Source organism: Ceratotherium simum, chromosome 16 (genome assembly GCF_057802395.1).
Source record: "Ceratotherium simum simum isolate JZ-2026a chromosome 16, ASM5780239v1, whole genome shotgun sequence".
Classification (NCBI taxonomy): domain Eukaryota; kingdom Metazoa; phylum Chordata; class Mammalia; order Perissodactyla; family Rhinocerotidae; genus Ceratotherium; species Ceratotherium simum.
Genome location: NC_141915.1, coordinates 43070799 through 43087484, shown reverse-complemented (window position 1 = coordinate 43087484; position 16686 = coordinate 43070799). Strand labels below are relative to the sequence as shown.

At 59.7% G+C, this 16686-nt stretch overlaps 2 protein-coding genes across 5 annotated transcripts; one reads left to right on the top strand and one right to left on the bottom strand.

Annotated features, from left to right (window-relative positions):
- The first annotated feature begins 1895 nt into the window (after nt 1–1895).
- Nucleotides 1896–6286, top strand: SLC25A39 (solute carrier family 25 member 39). Of its 3 annotated transcripts, none has more exons than XM_004432560.3 (12): nt 1896–1999; nt 2883–2982; nt 3114–3173; nt 3296–3340; nt 3609–3718; nt 4095–4162; nt 4308–4432; nt 4614–4787; nt 5130–5239; nt 5463–5544; nt 5621–5701; nt 5789–6286. In XM_004432560.3, exons 2-12 carry the CDS (start codon nt 2898–2900, stop codon nt 5902–5904), a joined length of 1056 nt encoding a protein of 351 aa, XP_004432617.1. In that variant the 5' UTR covers nt 1896–1999; nt 2883–2897; the 3' UTR covers nt 5905–6286. The 3 variants fall into 3 exon arrangements, with proteins under 3 accessions (XP_004432617.1, XP_014644569.1, XP_087297388.1); XM_014789083.2 differs by having other exon boundaries at nt 3585–3718; XM_087441262.1 differs by lacking the exon at nt 1896–1999 and adding an exon at nt 2126–2787 and having other exon boundaries at nt 3585–3718.
- A 675-nt stretch (nt 6287–6961) lies between these two features.
- RUNDC3A (RUN domain containing 3A) lies at nt 6962–16445 on the bottom strand. Of its 2 annotated transcripts, none has more exons than XM_004432556.3 (11): nt 16185–16445; nt 12320–12435; nt 11790–11923; nt 11526–11611; nt 10528–10617; nt 10348–10428; nt 10015–10180; nt 9750–9907; nt 8811–8948; nt 8598–8704; nt 6962–7563 (listed from the first exon to the last, which is right to left on the bottom strand). In XM_004432556.3, exons 1-11 carry the CDS (start codon nt 16289–16291, stop codon nt 7421–7423), a joined length of 1326 nt encoding a protein of 441 aa, XP_004432613.1. In that variant the 5' UTR covers nt 16292–16445; the 3' UTR covers nt 6962–7420. The 2 variants fall into 2 exon arrangements, with proteins under 2 accessions (XP_004432613.1, XP_004432615.1); XM_004432558.3 differs by having other exon boundaries at nt 7454–8170.
- Between the last annotated feature and the right edge of the window lie 241 nt (nt 16446–16686).

Sequence of the window (16686 nt, the reverse complement as noted above, 5' to 3'; positions counted from 1 at the left end):
AGTGGTGCTGCCGTGCACGCTGTATATCTTGGAGTTCTTGGGGCCTGAGGCCTGAAGAGATGAAACCTTGGCAGGTGAGCGGGTCACCGCAGGGAGCAGAGCGCCCGGTTGAGAACGGGGTGGGGTGGGAGCTCCTCTGGACTCAGGTAGGTGGGGGTTGAATTCTGGCTCTTTCACTTGAGTGACCTTGGTGCAATTTGAACTCTGGGGCCTCCGTTTGCTCATTTGTAAAATGGGAGATGGGAGAAGTCTGGGTTCTACTCCACACTAGGAGTCATGACACAGAAGGACCTCAGTTTCCTCCTCTGTAAAATGGAGAGAGTAGTCTTTTGGCTGTTGGCTGTGAAGCTGTTCAGGTAAACCATAACTTTGAGGCTGTAAAAGACCTTAATAGAGGTTGGGTTCTAAGGCCTTAACTTATAAAATCAGTTTATAAAATGATTTTGTGTCATTTCAGACCTCGGCTTGTTGTGGGATGGGAATGGAAGAGGTGCATTCTCTTGGGCCTTTTAGACTAGCGGAGACTTCACTCTTCCAAGATTGCACTCTCCCTGCCCCCAAATTCGGGCTTTCAAGCGGTGGGGAGCCGCAAAGCGTTTTCTCAGGGAAAGGTGATGGTTGGCCCCTTGGAATCCACGTGCTAACCCGGCGTGCGCCGGCTGGCTGGGCAGCTCCAGGCCCGAACGCAACCATTCTGGGCGTGAGGGGCGGGGAAGCTGGTGACGTCAAAGTCACGGCCTAGCCTTCTTAAAGGCGCAGGCTCGCACACTGTTAAGTTTTCCCGTGTTAGGACAAATAATCACGACAGCACAAAAGTTTTAAAGGCGAGGCAGGTGGTGGGGTCTCCGGTGCGAGACTGGCCCGGGAAGAAATGTGTCTCCCTGACAAGCGGGATCAGAGACGTCAGCGCAGGATTTAAGCCCACCTGTACCGGGGAGCCAGCCTGATGCGGGGGGAAAAGCACTTGGCCGGTTCGAATTCCAGGTTCTTAACTTTGAGCCTCAGTTTCACCTTCCGTAAAATGGGGTCAATAATAATCTACTTCTAAAAGCTTTGACACTTAGAAGAAATAACAGTGTGAGAGTAACCAACACAAAAATGTCGGTCCCCTTCTCCCCTACTCAGTCCTCCCACTGTGCGAAGGAGGAATCCGAGGCCCAGAGCGGTGTAGTAACCTGCCCAAAGTCACGCGGAGGTAGGACGAAGCCCAGGTCGAGCCCAGTTGAACCCGGGTCTCCCGGCCCCCGGGTCCCCGGGCTAGACTTTTCTCTGTATCCAGCATGTCTTTCCCGGGTTACCGCTCGTCTAACTCCATTGCCCACACCTGCACGGTACCCTGCAGTTCGTCGGCTGGTTTTGGAGCTGCGCCTCAGTCGATTATCTGCAAAATGGGGATGATGCTAATTCCTGTCTGATACGGTCGCCATGCAGTTGTGAAACCTCAGCAAGGAGCCCGGCGGGTAAATGTTTGCCATCACTATCTGATCGCCCCGCGGCCCTGGAAGAACTGATTCAAACCCCCGCCGCCACGCAGACGACGACACTGAGAAAGAGGGGAAGAGTGTTACCCACGCAGGTCAGCAAAAGTTAGATGAAGCGCTGGGACTCCGAGGGCAGCGCTCGGCCGAGGGACGGGTGGGTTGGAGTTTGTGAGTGTACGCTGTCAAGTGCGGTGCTGCCGCCAGGTCACACGCGACGCGGAGATCCGCCACCCTGGCACGCGTGCCCGTCGGGGCACCGGCAGTGCGAGGTCGCGGGGAGCTGCGTGTCCCGGACGCGGCGGCGAGTGGGCGGGGCCGGCGTCACTCCGGGCATGGGGCCGGTCGGCCCGTGGTGGGCGGGGCCTCGCGGCGCGGTCCCGGGGGCGGGGCGGGCTCGTAGTCTTCCGAGTCGGCCTCGCTGCGAGGCGGGCGCGCGGGGACCTTGTACCCGCCGCGGAGCCACTATGGGCCGGCCCGGCCCCGGGCGCCACGCCGCGCGAGCACCGGCCTAGAGCCAGGTGGGCGGGGCAGGGCCGCGGCTGAGGGCCGGGCTGGAGGCGGAGGCCGGGACTCGGGTCTTTGGGGGGTCCCGGGGCGCCTGAGCCGGGGCTGGGCCGGCGACCCTGAGTCGCGGGCTGTCGGGCCGACCTAGTCGGCCCCACCAGGCGCCCCCTGCACGCGGGGCCGGGACAGGGAGTGTCGCCGAGGGGCAAGGAGAGATCCTGTCTCCCGATCCGTACTTCGCGCTCTCTCGGCCGAGCGCTCCGGCCTGCATTTTGGGGAGAGAGAGCAACGAGATTGTCCTTCCCGTCCAGGCCCGGGGCCAGGCCCCTCCGGCCTCGGCAGGAGGAGTGCGGGGAGGGCCGGGACCCCAGCCACTTGTCCTGAGAATGGGGACCGACCATTTGCCGCCATCAGAATTGTTCACATGTTTCCGTCACTGCCCGGCCCCGAGTCTCCACGCCCAGCGAATGGGGCTCGTTGTGCCCGTCTCGGGGCTGGTGCTGGAATCGGGGGCTCAGGGGGCGGCCCAGACGTTTTGACCTTGGAGCCCCCAGGGCCAAACCGGGCGCTTGCGCTGAGGAGGTGCCCAGTAAGCGTGTGTGGCGCGGGTGAGGGAAGGGCAGCGGGCCGTCCACCATCCCAGCTTCCTTCCTAACTCCTCCGGGGTGGTATTGGGAGATTTCCTCGCCTCTCTGAGCCTCCGCTTCCCCGTGGGCCAAGTGGAGCTAACAGTAACCACTTTAAAACGTTATTGTGAGGATCCCTTAACTCAGACTCAGTGAGTGAATTTGCTGAGGGTCAGGTAAAGTCCCCAAGTGTTCCCGCCTCGTGTCTCCCCCTCCCACTGACTCCTGTTTTGTGAGTTGACGCTCCAATTTTCTGAGGTTTGTTTTTCAGAATTGAAGCTCCAAAATGGCTGACCAGGACCCTGGGGGCATTAGCCTCCTCCAACAAATGGTGGCCTCAGGCACTGGGGCTGTGGTCACCTCTCTCTTCAGTAAGAACCAGGGAGGTGGGGGCGGGGCAGTTGGGGACTGGGGCAGACCTGAGATTGAGGGTAACTTGGTTCTGGAGGAGGGGTGGGATGGGGTCCTGAAAGGAGCCTTCAGCGCTGCCCTCCCTGCCTAGTGACACCCCTGGATGTGGTGAAGGTCCGCCTGCAGTCTCAGCGCCCCTCGCTGGCCAGCGGTGAGTGCCCGACCCTGGAGCCGATAGGGGGTGGTGTCTGGGCAAAACAAGGGTCTCCCAGAGATGGGCTCCCTGGGGCAGGTGGGAGCTCCCCTGACTTGAGGAGCTACCTTGTATTTTAGAGCTGATGCCTCCTTCCAGACTCTGGAGCCTCTCCTTCGCCAAGTGTGAGTGCCCAAAGCCCCAGGGAGCCCAAGAGTGTCCAGGGAAGGGGGTGGCCCCGTCTCCCCAGGGCACCTGTGGGCCCTATAGCCACGGACTCGCGCATGCTTCCGGGTCATTTCATCCGGCTGTTTGTCCTACACAAGAACATCCACCCAGAGACCCCAGCCTCTGCTGGCCCTCCAGGGCTGGGGGCTCCCTGCTGGGTTCCAGGGCCCTGTCATCCTAACGTCCCCTCCCCTTCCCCAGTGCCCTCCTCTTTCCAATCCACAGGGAAGTGCCTCCTGTACTGTAATGGTGTCCTGGAGCCCCTGTACCTGTGCCCAAATGGTCCCCGCTGTACCACCTGGTTTCAGGACCCCACTCGCTTCACCGGCACCATGGTGAGGAGCAGCTGTGCCCTCAGCTGGGTCTGTCGGTATTCCTGAGGGATTTGGATTGCTCGGTGAGGGATTTGGATTGCTCGGGCAGCAGACCCAGGAAAGAATGGGTAGTACAAAGCCTGTAGTCCAGTTCAGTTTGGGAAGGGCTTCCCTGAGGAGGTGGTGCCTCTGAGGTTTTGAGGGGTGAATAGGAGTCCACCTAGAACCAAATGTGGAATTGCATATGTGGAGGCCTCAGGGGCTACTGCCTCTCAGCAGGACCCAGGGCTGTGGGCAGAGGTGAGGGCATCAGGCTAGGGCCTAGCCTCGGCCAGCCCCGTCACAGACCGTGTTCATGTTCATCCTTCCTTCCCTGGGCGGGTGTCTGCTTGGCCAGGATGCCTTTGTGAAGATCGTGAGACATGAGGGCATCAGGACTCTATGGAGTGGCCTCCCAGCCACCTTGTGAGTACTCTAGTCCTGCATAGTGCCTTCCCCTGGTACCCGGCTGATCCCTTGCTCTCCTGTTGGCTGGCTGGGTCGGGCAGCAGAGGCCTGGGAGGTTCAGGAGCCTTTGGGAGTCCCAGCTAACCTCTGTTCCTACTCCCAGGGTGATGACTGTGCCAGCCACTGCCATCTATTTCACCGCCTATGACCAACTCAAGGCCTTCCTGTGTGATCGAGCCCTGACCTCTGACCTCTACGCACCCATGGTGGCTGGCGCACTGGCCCGCCGTGAGCATAGCCTTGGGCCTTTGGTCTCCCTCTGACCCCACCTGTGCCTGAGCCCAGTCCTGGCTCCCAGCTCCGACCTCTGGCAGCTTAGGGGTGGGGGGATGTCTTGGGGCCCCAGACCCTGGGGTGTGGGGCTGCCATTGGGACCTGCGAGCTGACCCCTCCCCACTGTTCCCCCCAGTGGGCACTGTGACTGTCATCAGCCCCCTGGAACTGGTACGAACAAAGCTGCAGGCTCAGCACGTATCATACCGGGAGCTGGGTGCCTGTGTCCGAGCTGCCGTGGCTCAGGGCGGCTGGCGCTCTCTCTGGCTGGGCTGGGGCCCCACTGCCCTTCGGGATGTGCCCTTTTCAGGTAGGCACCAGCGGTGCAGGAGGTGGGGTAAGGGAGCCCTTGGATGACACACAACAGGTCTGCAGCCAAGTCCCCACCTTGCCACTGCTGACCTTGAAGTTACTTAACTTCTCTGAACCTTGACTATCTCATCTGTGAAACGGGCCTGGCAGGCAGGGTGTTCGCCCGGGTTTTCAGCAGTTAGGTCCTGCAGAGGGCTTGTTAGAGAAACTGGCGTGTAGCAGGCAGGCCTCCTAACTGGGAGGGAGTAACTGTCATGCTATAGGTCAGTGGAAGATGAGAGATCTGGGGTCCACCCACTGCTCTTCCCATCTCTGATGAGTGTACCCCTGTGCCCTCAAGCCCTGTACTGGTTCAACTATGAGCTGGTGAAGAGCTGGCTGAGTGGACTCAGGTCAAAGGACCAGACATCTGTGGGCATCAGCTTTGTGGCTGGCGGCATCTCAGGGACGGTGAGTTGACCAGACTGGCGAGGCCAGCAGAGTCCTGGGGGGCTCTGAGGGTTGTTGGGGATGCTCCGGAGAAGAGTCCTTGCATAGCATTGCATCAGCTGCCTGTCAAGGGGCAAGCTCGGCCTCCCTGGTGAAGCTCTAGCTGAGGCCAGCAGACCCCCTGGCTGGCTGTGAGGGATAGGGGTCCTGGGAATGGAGATGAGCCCTCTCCCCACCCTACCAGGTGGCCGCCATCCTGACTCTACCCTTCGATGTAGCGAAGACGCAGCGCCAGGTCGCGCTGGGAGCGGTGGAGGCTGTGAGAGGTAAGGGGCCTGGCTGGTGGCAGGCGGCAGGCAGGGGTCCGAGTGGGGTCTTACAGGCCATGCCTTGCCTTTGCAGTGACGCCCCCTCACTTGAACTCCACCTGGCTGCTGCTGCGGAGGATCCGGGCCGAGTCAGGCACCAGGGGACTCTTTGCAGGTGAGCGTCTGTGTGTGTCCAGGCCCTGGCGGGTGTGGGGCCTCCTGGAACCCTGACCCCTGATGCCAGCCACTCCCTCCACTGTAGGCTTCCTCCCGAGGATCATCAAGGCCGCTCCCTCCTGTGCTATCATGATCAGCACTTACGAATTCGGCAAAAGCTTCTGCCAGAGGCTCAACCGGGATCAGCCTCTGGGCTCTTGAAAGGATCGCAGGGCAAGGCCCCTGTCTCTTCCGGGGATGGGGGCGGGGTGGGAGATTGAGTCAAGTGCCTGGTCCTTAGCACCCGGGGGAGGGGCCTCGTCTCCCTTCCATCTCAGCTATGAGCCCCAGGGGTAGGGGGCTGCCCCTCTGGGCCCTCCCAGGCCCCCCTCAGACAGCTTTCTTCCTGCTGCTCCTCATTTCCAAGCCCCAAGAATCACTTTTCCACCTCTGCAAATTCAAGACCAAGTCTGCTACCTGCCCTTCCCCATTTCCTTGTGTGTTTGCTGTAGCTGGGCCTGCCCCCAGGAGCCACCAAACCCTGGGCCTGGCCTAGTCTGCACCCACCCCTGTTCATTCCTTGAGTCTAAAAATGATGAACTTCTCTCAGTGCCCGTGACTTGGGGGGTCTAGGGGCGGGGGGCAGGGAGGAAGTGGGGCTGGGGAGTGATTTGCAGAGGAGGCCTGGGAGGGACCTTGATGTTGGCTTTGGGCTACCCAGGTGGTACCCATGGAGAGGACCCCCCCCCAACTTAGAGCCGGGTCGGGGTGAGAACCCAGAGTTGAGGGGGCAACAGGCAACATCCTGGTAGTGTTAGGGCCAGGGTGGAGGGTGGTAAGACCTCTCCTCAAGAGCACACTTGAGTGACAACAGAGGAGGGAGGGTTGCTTCACTGCCAGGCTTTGGCCTAATGGAAGGGTCTGCAACTTTGGGCCAAAGCTGAATTGCCCAGGACGATGGAAGGAAAAGGGCCCTGCCAGGGCTTGCCACGTTCATCCTGCTCTCAGGGTGTTCACTGTCTTCTCTGTCTGAATTTAAGCAAGTTATTAAAGAGTATCAGGTGAAAGGAACACTTAGATGTGTTGGTTCTGGGCAGACCTAATGTTTAGGACACGTCATATAAAAGCCACCCACTCCCTGGGTTCTGATCTGTCTGCTCCCACAGGGCGCACACTGGTTCCGTCTGATCCGGTGTCACCTTGATTATGGGCCTGGCACTGGCTCCACCGCATTCTGCCAACCTCCACGGCCCCCCACAGACAAGGCTGCCCTCAGTCCTCTGGTTTTTATTTGCCTGATCCCCTCAGAGCCCCCACCTTCGGGGCTGAGGAAGGAGTGACTCCAGGGGATACAGGGGGACAGACAGGAGAGGCATGGGAGGTGGGGGTGCCAAAGCTGGGCCACCAGCTCCTGAGGAGAAGGGGAGATGAGCGAGGGAGAGTCCAGTACAGAGCCAGCCAGGCATCAGGGTCACCAGAAGAGTGCAACAAGCTTCCCCAAGAGCTCCCGGCGACCTTGGTGCTCCTGCTTCCTTGCCCAACCGGCTTCCCTTTGCAGCCCTTGCTTCCTCGGGCAGGAAGCTAAGACAGGAAGAAGCAAAGGGCATCTTTCCTGAGAGACCCCTGGCTGGGTGGGCAGCGTTCTCTGGAAGGGTGGCCTGGATTGAGGGTGGCCTGAGGAAAGGCAGCAGGTGTCTGTGCCCCTGGCAGGTGGGGCTGGCACTGCCCACGCCGCTCCTCAGCTGGGGCTCAGTGCTGGGCTGCCCTCAGGACTGTCGCTCACCAGGCACTCGTTGGATTTGAAGCTCGCCAGGGACTTGCAGCTGGGGATGGAGGCCAGGGAGCCGCAGAGGCCCAGCATGGAGGGCGTGGGGTCCTTCCCTGGGGAGAGAGGGCGGGTGAGGCCGGGCCAACCGGTCTGCGTGTGTGTGAGGTTGTGGGGATGCGGTACACAGGCGCAGGCAATGAAGGGGCAGCCCTCAGGTTACCGCCAGGAGACTTTCCTCATTTCTGGAGCATTTGCCATTTTTGGTTCAACCTTGGTAAGCACCTGGCCATGCCATGCACAGTGCTGGGGACACTGTATTGTAATCGTCAGTTTATGTCTCTGTCTCCCCTGAGGTTCATCCTCTCTCTTTGTCCATTTATTAAACACACGGTGAGCAGTTGTTCCACTCCAGGAACTGGGGATACAGAGAACGGATGAGACACGGTCCCTGCCCTCGTGGAGCTCACAGTCTGGTGGGGAGACAGACACGGACAGTCACAAACACAGTGTGGCGGGGTTACATGTCCATAGCCTGCCTTGTCTCAAAGATCTAGGGTCATCCAGGACAGTGGATTTTAGAAAGAAAAGACAGGAAGGCCAGGCACCAGGAAAACTAGGGTGGGAAGCCCCAGCGAAGCCAGGGGGAGGGCAACACAAAATGCATGCGGTGAAGTCCTGGACATTCGCTTGAAGGGAGCCGCTAATTTGGCTCTGAGCTTCCTGGCAGCCAAAGAAAAGGGGGAAACAAAGGTCAGGCGAGCAGTTCACAGAGTGCATGAGATAAAAGCAAATTAGTTGTGTGAAGAACTCCCCAGGAATTCGTGAGCCCCTTGAGGATGTCACGATACCAAAAAGCCATTAGCCCTCACCATATGCCAACACGGGTGATTATTTTAATCAACATCCCCGTTTTACAGATGAGAAGGGCTCGGCAAGGTGAAGTGATTGATGGAGCTCGCACGACCAGAGGAGGCGCAGCTGGGATTTGCACAGGGTCTGCCCGATACCCCAAACCAAGCTCTTAATTGCTGTGCTAAGCTCTCTGAAGGGCTGAGGAAATGAGAGAATTGGCCAGGGCCTCACTAGAGGACCCAAGGCCTGGCCTCAGCCCTTAGTGGGGTGCTGGGTGCTAGATCGGGGGGCTCACCGATAGGGCCCCAGGGCTCCTCGTCCCGCTTGCCTTCTCCCAGGCGCTGGGAGTCCGAGCTCAGACTGGCTTCAGCTGACAGCGGCTCCGTGCTCATGAAACTGTGTCTGTGGCAGAGTGGAGAGCTGGTGTTGGGGCCGAGGTCCCCCCCATGCCCCTCTTCCCCAGAAGGGACCAGCACTCAGGCCCAAGCCGAGCCTAGCTGGAGCTTACCTCCGGTAGAACTTGGGGTTGTTGGCACCCTCGGCCCCATTGAGTGTTCCCAGTGACGGCCATTGGTTGACCAGGGCCGTGGTGAGTTCCTTGGAACCGTGGGCCAGGGAAGCGTGGTCACCGGGGATCAGACCTGTCCTGGGATGGGGAGGAGGGGTCAGGCCTGGCTGGGAGAGGAAGCAGAAGTGGGGAAGGGGGGCTCAGCACAGGGTTGGGGGAGAGGTTAGGAATGAAACCTGGGTAGCAGAAATGGGATAGAATGTTGAGGATCAGTGGGGCAGATCCCAGGAGTCAGTGGAGGGTACTGGGGGTCAGAGGGGTGACAGGGATTGGTGCACTCATGTTGGGGGTTACAGGCAATAATGGGGTGTTGTGGGAGTCAGGGCGTTGGGGGAGTCGAGGGAGAATAGTGGGAATATTGGAGGGTGATGGGGTGTCTTGGGGGATCATGCTGGGAGGGCATAGGGTGATGAAAAGGTTTACGGGGAGCTGTTGGAGGGATGGGTAGGGGTGATGTCAGGGGTCACTGAGTGATGGCAGTCAGTGGCCCTATGTTGCAGATCAGGAGAGTGTTGAACAGAGAATAATGCACTCTTGTTGAAGGTCATTGAGTAACATTAGAGGTCCTTGCAAGTAATGTTGGCGTCCCTGGGTAATGTTGATGGCCATTCTAGCTGATGTCGGGTGACTGAGGGTGAAGTGGGGAGCCGGTTTTGCGGGGGTCACTGGATCTTATTCTGAGGATAACGTTAGAAGATCACTGGGGGGACCATGGGGTGGAGGTGATGGGATGGGTGGTTTGATGCTGGCGGTTGGCTGCGTTCAATGCTGGTATTAGGAAAGGTGATGTTAAGAGTCAATGGGGCGGTGGTGGGGGTTCCCTGGGGTGATGTGGTCGGGGTGGCCGGGGTCAAGGGTCAGGGCGGCGGTGGCGCTCACAGCTGCTCCTGCAGCTCCAGGATCACGCCTTCCAGCTCCCGCTTCTCGCGCTGGTTCTGCGCCGCCGCCTCTTCCAGCTGCAGCTGCAGCCGCCGGTTCTCCGCCTCAAGGTCCTTCAGCTGCGACTCGCGCAGACGCACCAGCTCCTCCAGGTAGCCCTGCGGGGCGCCGGCTCAGCCCGGGCGGCGGGAGGAGGGGTCCCAGCGGCCGCCCGGCCCGTGCCCGCCCTGCCCAGCGCCTCGCACCGCCGCCGCGCCCCGCGCACCTTCTGCGCGTAGACGATGCGGAACTTCTGTTCCATCTTGTGCCACTTGCTGTACCAGCTGTCCTCGTCGGTGACGAGCGGCAGGTACGGGTGCTCGGGCGAGTTGTCCTCGCTCGTGCTGCTCTCGGCGCTGTGCCGCTCCTCCTCGTCCGTCAGATAGTCGTAGCTTGGGGGAGGGAGCAGTGGGCACCGCCGGCCCTGCCCCGCCCGCGGGTCCCACGCCAGCCCGCTTGGGCAGGGGGACCAGGAGGCCCTCCCAGCCTGCCTCCCTCCCGCCATCCCCGCCCGCGGGGAGGTGGGCTGTCCGCTCCACCGCAACAATGGGCCGCTGACCTCTGGGTGAACTTTAGGTAGGGCGTGTAGTCGATGACCACGGGGGTCTTCCCGTCCAGCACTTCGCCCTTTAGGCAGAAGCTGGGGGCAGACGAACCACAGGGTTAGGGCGGATATGAGGGGATGGGAGTGTGGACATTCGCGGAGAAACAGGCCCCCCACCGCCACCGCTGCCCGCACCTGAAGTCTATGGCGCTCAGTCCGATCAGCATCCCCGTGAGGACCGTGGCTTCCTCCCGCAGCATGATGGCTCCCGAGTCATAGAAACGCCTGTGGGAGGTGGGGGGGGACGACTGATGGTGCAGCCTCCTCCCGGGGAGCCCCCACCTGCTGGGACTTCTTTTGTTGGCTTGCTGCAAACTTTTCCTAGAGAAAGGAGGTGTCCCCTTCCTGCTCACCCCTCAGCTGTGGATCTTGTCTCCCCCTCCCACTGGGGCTCACTGGGGATAGCGTCTGTATCTCCCACCTATTAGAACGGGTGTCCCCTGAGAATAGACTCTCCTTCATCCTCTCAGCTAGCGCTTCCCCACCAAGTACTGGGTCACCCAGATTCTTAAAATCAGGAAACAAGTTCTAATCATTAGTGCTTAGCATACAGCAGGTGCTCAAAAATATGTTGATGTGAACTCTGCAATGTGAGGACAGAGGTCAATGCAGTAAAACATCAGGTTGGGTGTGAACACTGGTGGGGGGCACAATGCCCCCTATAGTACTCAGCTTCAAACTCACCGTCCCCCACTGGCACATCCTGCCTGTGACCTGCCCCCAGGACCCAATCTCTCTGCGAACTGAAACTCGACACGCTGGGACTCTATATTCCATGGGTGGCAAGTACAGACGGCTGCCATTGTTTGGGGAGCAGGTAGGGCTGTGTGTTGTAGGTCATGGAACAAGACCAACCGGTAAAATGATACATAGTTGAGGCTTGTCCAGAGGTGTGTATGAGACCGGTTCTGGGGAGTGATGGGGGATAATGAATTTGACTTGGAAGAGATGGTGGCGATGCTAAAGGTATGTTCCAGGACTGTAGGTCAGGCTGGGGAGGGAAACTAGCAGTGCATGCTGGGAGTTGTAGTCCAGGTACTGAAGGTTGCTGCAGGAACTTAAGGATGAAGTGTGTTTAGGCTAAGAACGTTCTCACTGGCACCTGTGGTCCAAGCTAATTGAGAGGGACTGACCTGGTGGTCCGGGTGTCCCGCAGAGCTGTGGTGATGTATTCGGACATGCGCTTCTCCATCAGTGCCACCCGGATCCATGCACGGCCCTGGAAAGTACACTCACCTTTATTTGCTGCCCCGAAGGGACCCACGTGTGCGCCATTGGGTCTGGACCTCCTGTGGCCCTTCTCCCCAGTGCCCGTGGGCAGGGGTGAGGACCAAGGAGCATGCAGTATCCAGAGCAGGGAGCAGCTGCCCTGGCCCTGCCTGTCGCAGGCCCCTCACCTTGGCTCGGGCTGTGCTGATGTTCTCCATGTTCTCGATGCTGCTCACGCAGTTGTTGGGCACTTTGCTGCAGGCCAGCCGGATATAGTCCCAGAAGCCCCGCTGCCCATCTGAGCTGAACCAGCTCACCGGACCTGCTGGGGCACAGGCTGAGCCAGGGCAGGGAGGGGGCTCAGAAAGACCAGGGAGTTTGGAGAGGGTCCGTGTAACGGGGCACACACATGCGGAAGTATATTCAGCCATGCACGCACACAGTGCCTACCCCAAATGCATGTACACACACATGCATGTACACCAAGGGCACGCCAGCACAACACTACATGCCCATTGATGGGGTGTGTGGGCACCCACTATGTTGTGCCCAGAAGACCTTTTCCCCTCTTCCCAGCTCTGCATCAGCTTCTGCGCATGGCCAGAATTGGGGTCAGGGTCAATGATGGGGTTCAGAACCACATCAGAGTGAGGTTGCTGGAAACTAAAGGCTGGGAGTTGGTGGGGCTGGGCCACAGGGGACAGGAACCTGGACCCACCTTTGAAACGGTGGCTGAGGATCTGCTCTAAGATGGCTGCAAAATTTACAAACTCCTCGGATGAGTCATCGATGGGCTCCGCTGTGTACTTCTCCAGCAGTGTTTTCACAGAGAACCTGGGGAGGGGTGAGAAGGGGCAGTAGGGTATCAGGCAAGAAGACAGAGTGATGGTGGTAGAGGAAGGGCATCAGGCAAAGAGAGGGAGTGAAGGGCAGAGAGGAGGTCATGAAGAGCATGGATATGGTGGGGAGGCAGAGGGAGAGAGGGTGGGAGACAGATGAGAACATAGTGACCATGGAGGTGCTGTGACATGGGAGTGATAGGGTGGCAGGTGGGAGACTGATTGATAAAGTGGGTGACAGGAGAGGTGACACCCAGAGAAAGGAAGCTTCAGGAACACGGTATGAGAGGGGATAAAACAGTAGGTAAAAGATGAAGCACTTAGAGCCAGGGGGCTGTCCCAGAGCCCCTTCCTCCGTGCCCACCCTCGGAGTTGCATTTTCTCTGTGTGTGGGCTGAGGGTCAGGTAGGAGTTAGAAGCCAATTTGGGCTCCTGCCTTGAGCTGTCTTCTGCTATTGCTGGGACAACTTTCAGTCCCCTTTGGGATGGGGGGTCACCTGTGCCAGGGCATGTGAGTTGGCACATGGAGCGTGGGCATGCATGGGTGGCCAGGTGGGCTCTCAGCACACAGATGCCCCCTTCCCCCTTTTCCTTCCTAGCTCAGCCGCCCACACAGCAGCTGCCCAGAACCAGGCGGTGCAGAGCTGGGCTGGGGGAGGTGCAGGGTGTGGGGCTGACACACACGGTGGGAGGGGACACTGGCAGCAGATCTCTGGAAGGGGACTTGGGGGCCCAGACACCTGGCTTCTCAGAGAGGAAGGCAGCCAAAAGAAGCCAATGAGGCTGAGGGACTGGAGCCCAGCAGCCCCTGTCCCTCTCTCCAGTCCTTCTCAAAGCCTTGGCTCCCTCTGCAATCTCTCCCCTGCAATCTGCACCTGTCATCGCTGCAGTAGGGTGAGGCAGGGATGAGGACAGGCTCCCAACACCCCAATATTGCCCTATTGTGAGTGGCAGAGCAAGGGTTGGGTGTCCAGGGATGTGGGGGCTGCTTGGAACTATCCTTTTTTCCCTAAGTTTATCAAGCCCTCTAATGTGCCGAGCACGATACTTTGCGTGTGTTATCTACTGCATCTCACAACAGCCCCGGGTGGTAGGTCCTCTTATTATCGCCATCATCCCCATCTTACAGATAAAGTAACTGAGGGTCCAAGAGGTTGACTCATCTGTTCAGAGTAACACAGCTTGTGAGGAGTCAAGTAGGTACGTCTGATTCCAAAGTTGTTGCTCTTTCTGCTACATCTTGTGGCCTCCTGGTGGCTGTCACGATTACCAAGGCCGCGAGCAGCCCCTGCCACTTCCGCCCTCTGTCCTCCACTCTGCAGGATCCAGCCCTTGAGCACTGGCCTCTGAGGCTCTCAGGCCAATGCCACAGCTGAGCCCACGGAGCTCCCTCCCTTTCCTTTGGGCTTAGAGTTGGTCTGGCCTGAGATCAGATCTAGATCAGTGTTGGGGTTACCCTAGGGGGAGGCAGCCTGGTGGACTCAAATCCTGTTTCCTTGTGATACCTGTGTGGCCTTGAACAAGTCATTTAATCTCTCTGAGGCCCATTTCCCAGGTGAAAACAGGAATAATAGTATCTGCCTCATTAAATTTTGGTTCAGATCCCAGGAAGGACTGGGAGAAGGTGAGTGTGTACAGGTCATTGGGCAGCGGTGGTGAGCTGGGCATTAATGGGAAGGTCAGCCCTGCCAGAAGGAGCCTGTGTTTAGGGCATTATCTGGGCTTCAGTATGAAGCCTGCCCCCCACCCCCATGATTTCTTCTGGTCATCTGGGTCAGACCTCAGTGGAGGCCTGGGGCTGGTATCAAGATTGCAGCCATCTGCCATCTGTCCTCAGGGATGCTGCAGAGCTGGTCATCGCCCCTGGGAGCCCCATGGCATGCTCCCTGTTAGGAGGTACAGTGGCTGCTGCAGGTTACCATGGAGACAGGGAGGCGAGGGCCCAGCGGAGCCCTCAGCCTGCTAAAGGGAACTGTTCTGGGAGCTGGAGGCAAACCACGTGACAGTGACGAGGCGCAGGGGCCTGAGGGGTTTCTGAGCCATTGCCACACCTCCTTCCCCCCGCCAAAGCTCTTATCCTCACACCCCAGTTCTAAGCTCACTTCCAATCCACCAGAACCTCTGCTTCTCCAGCCTAGACCAAGGAGAGATCCCCCTTCCCCACACACTCAAGAGGCCCAGCTGTCCTGGGAGGCAAGAGAAAGAAGCGGAACCTAGGAGGTCAAGAGAGAGGAGAAGGACAGGAAGGGTGTCATCAGGACGGGGCTATTTTCATGTACCAGGTACTGGACTAGGCTCCTAGGTGGATTATGTCATTACCATTCCTTGGTGTGGCTGTTACATACCCCATCTACAATGGGGATGATAGGGCACCCAAGGCCCAGAGTGGTTAGGAGACTTCCCCAAGGTTGCACAGCTAGTAACTAATGAAGTAAGAGTTTGAACCTAGGACCATCTGGCCCCAAAAGCAGAAACCTTTGTTTTATACCACACTGGCAGTGTTTGAGGGGGTGAGGGTGGAGGGAGTGGCCTGCACTTTGGGCTGGGCCATTGCTGTATTCATGTCTTCTATAACATTCCAGGCATTTTACAGAGATCTGATGTGCTCAGCACTGTGCTGGGCAGTAGGGATATAATGGTGTGCGACAGACGCAGTATGGTTGGGTGTGTGCCCAGGAACCTGGGAGGAGCTAGAGGAGCCAGGAGCCAGGGCATCAGGTGGGCACTGATTCCTGGGGGAAGGAGCAGGGCCAGGGCCTGTGTGCAGGCAGGTGGGGCTGGCAAGGGAAGACAGCTGAGCCCTGCACTGGGAACACCCTGTCCTCAGAGGTGGCATGGGGGGTGGGGAGGTTGCAGGTGGAGAAGGCAGCTGGCATGGGGATCCTAGAGGGAGAGATGAGTGCAGGTGGGGGCTGAAGGAGAGTGTCTGAGCCACTGGCCATTCCTGGCTTAGGGCAGGGCAGGGAGGGTGAGTCACTGCAGGGCTAAAGTGGGAAAGTTCACTTCCTGGGCCCCAAGAAAAGTGGGTGAATCTTCCCAACACTGCGACAGCCCCACCCTCAGGGACCAATGGCCCTGCCCTCCCAGTCTCCTCCCCTTGAGCCCAGGAGACCCAGGCTTCTGTGATCAGGCCCTCAGTCCTTCCCACGGCAGGGAAGCGCCCCTCACCTTCACTGGATGGATTAAAGGGCTTTGTCCACATGCCCCAGTTGACTCTGCCACAGGCTGCATGCCCAGAGATGGAGGAGGACACCATCTCTGCTCCAGTATTTGAGCGTCGGAAAATCTCCCAGGAAAGCCCCACCCCGGAGAGGCCAGGCTGACAGGACTGGGAGTGAGGGTATGCTTGAGGGCGTTCATCTCCTTACTCCATCAGTTCTCTCCTGCCCACTCGGCCTCTGCCCACCCCGCCCCCAGCAAGGGAGCCAGCCATGGCCACCCCCTCCCCCTCACGCACAATGTCACTTCCTGGTTCTCACAGGAAGCTGCAGTGCCAATTAAACACCCCTCACCCCCCCAGGCCCCAGGCTGGCCATAGGCCTGGCTTGGCCTAGAAGGATAGAGACCAGACCTCCAAACCCCCTCCCTGTCTGGGCCTGAGAGGGACAGTGGACGTGCTCCTCTTAACCCTGTGCTTCCTCCCTTGTCTCCGCGGTTGCTGTGCATCCTCCCTCAGTCCAGGTTTCCGCAGCCCTCCCCGACGCCTCTCCGACCGCCCCACCCCCGCCCGCCAGCGGCGCCCACCTGCACACGGTGATCAGGTTCCGACGCTCCACGGCCACATTGCGGGAAGACGCTTTCTTGGAGGACAGCCCCAGAGCCATGGTGGTCTGGACAAAGCTCGCTTCCATTCAGATGTGCGGCCACTGCTGCCTCCGCCAGCTGCCCCCCACCACGCCCGGCGCCCCGGCCCTCCCGCCGGATCACGGCTGAGCCCTCTGACCGCCGGGGTCCCTCGATCCCTCCACGGCCATCCCCCTGCCCCTGCGCCCGATGCCCGGCCCCCTGGCTCCCTCCCCCGGCGGCGGTACCAGAGCAAAACAAGGCCGGGGAGGGAGCTCTCCGAGGTGCTGAGCCAGGGCCCGTCGCCCCCCCTCCCCCAGCCGCCCGCCCCCCTCGACCCGTGACGTCAGGGCCCTCGGGCCCCGCCCCCAGGCTGGCCGGGGACCAATCCGCAGAGGGGGCAGGATTTAGGGGGGAGGGGAGCGGACCGGGGCCCCAGGGAGGGCGGAGGGGGTCCCTGGAA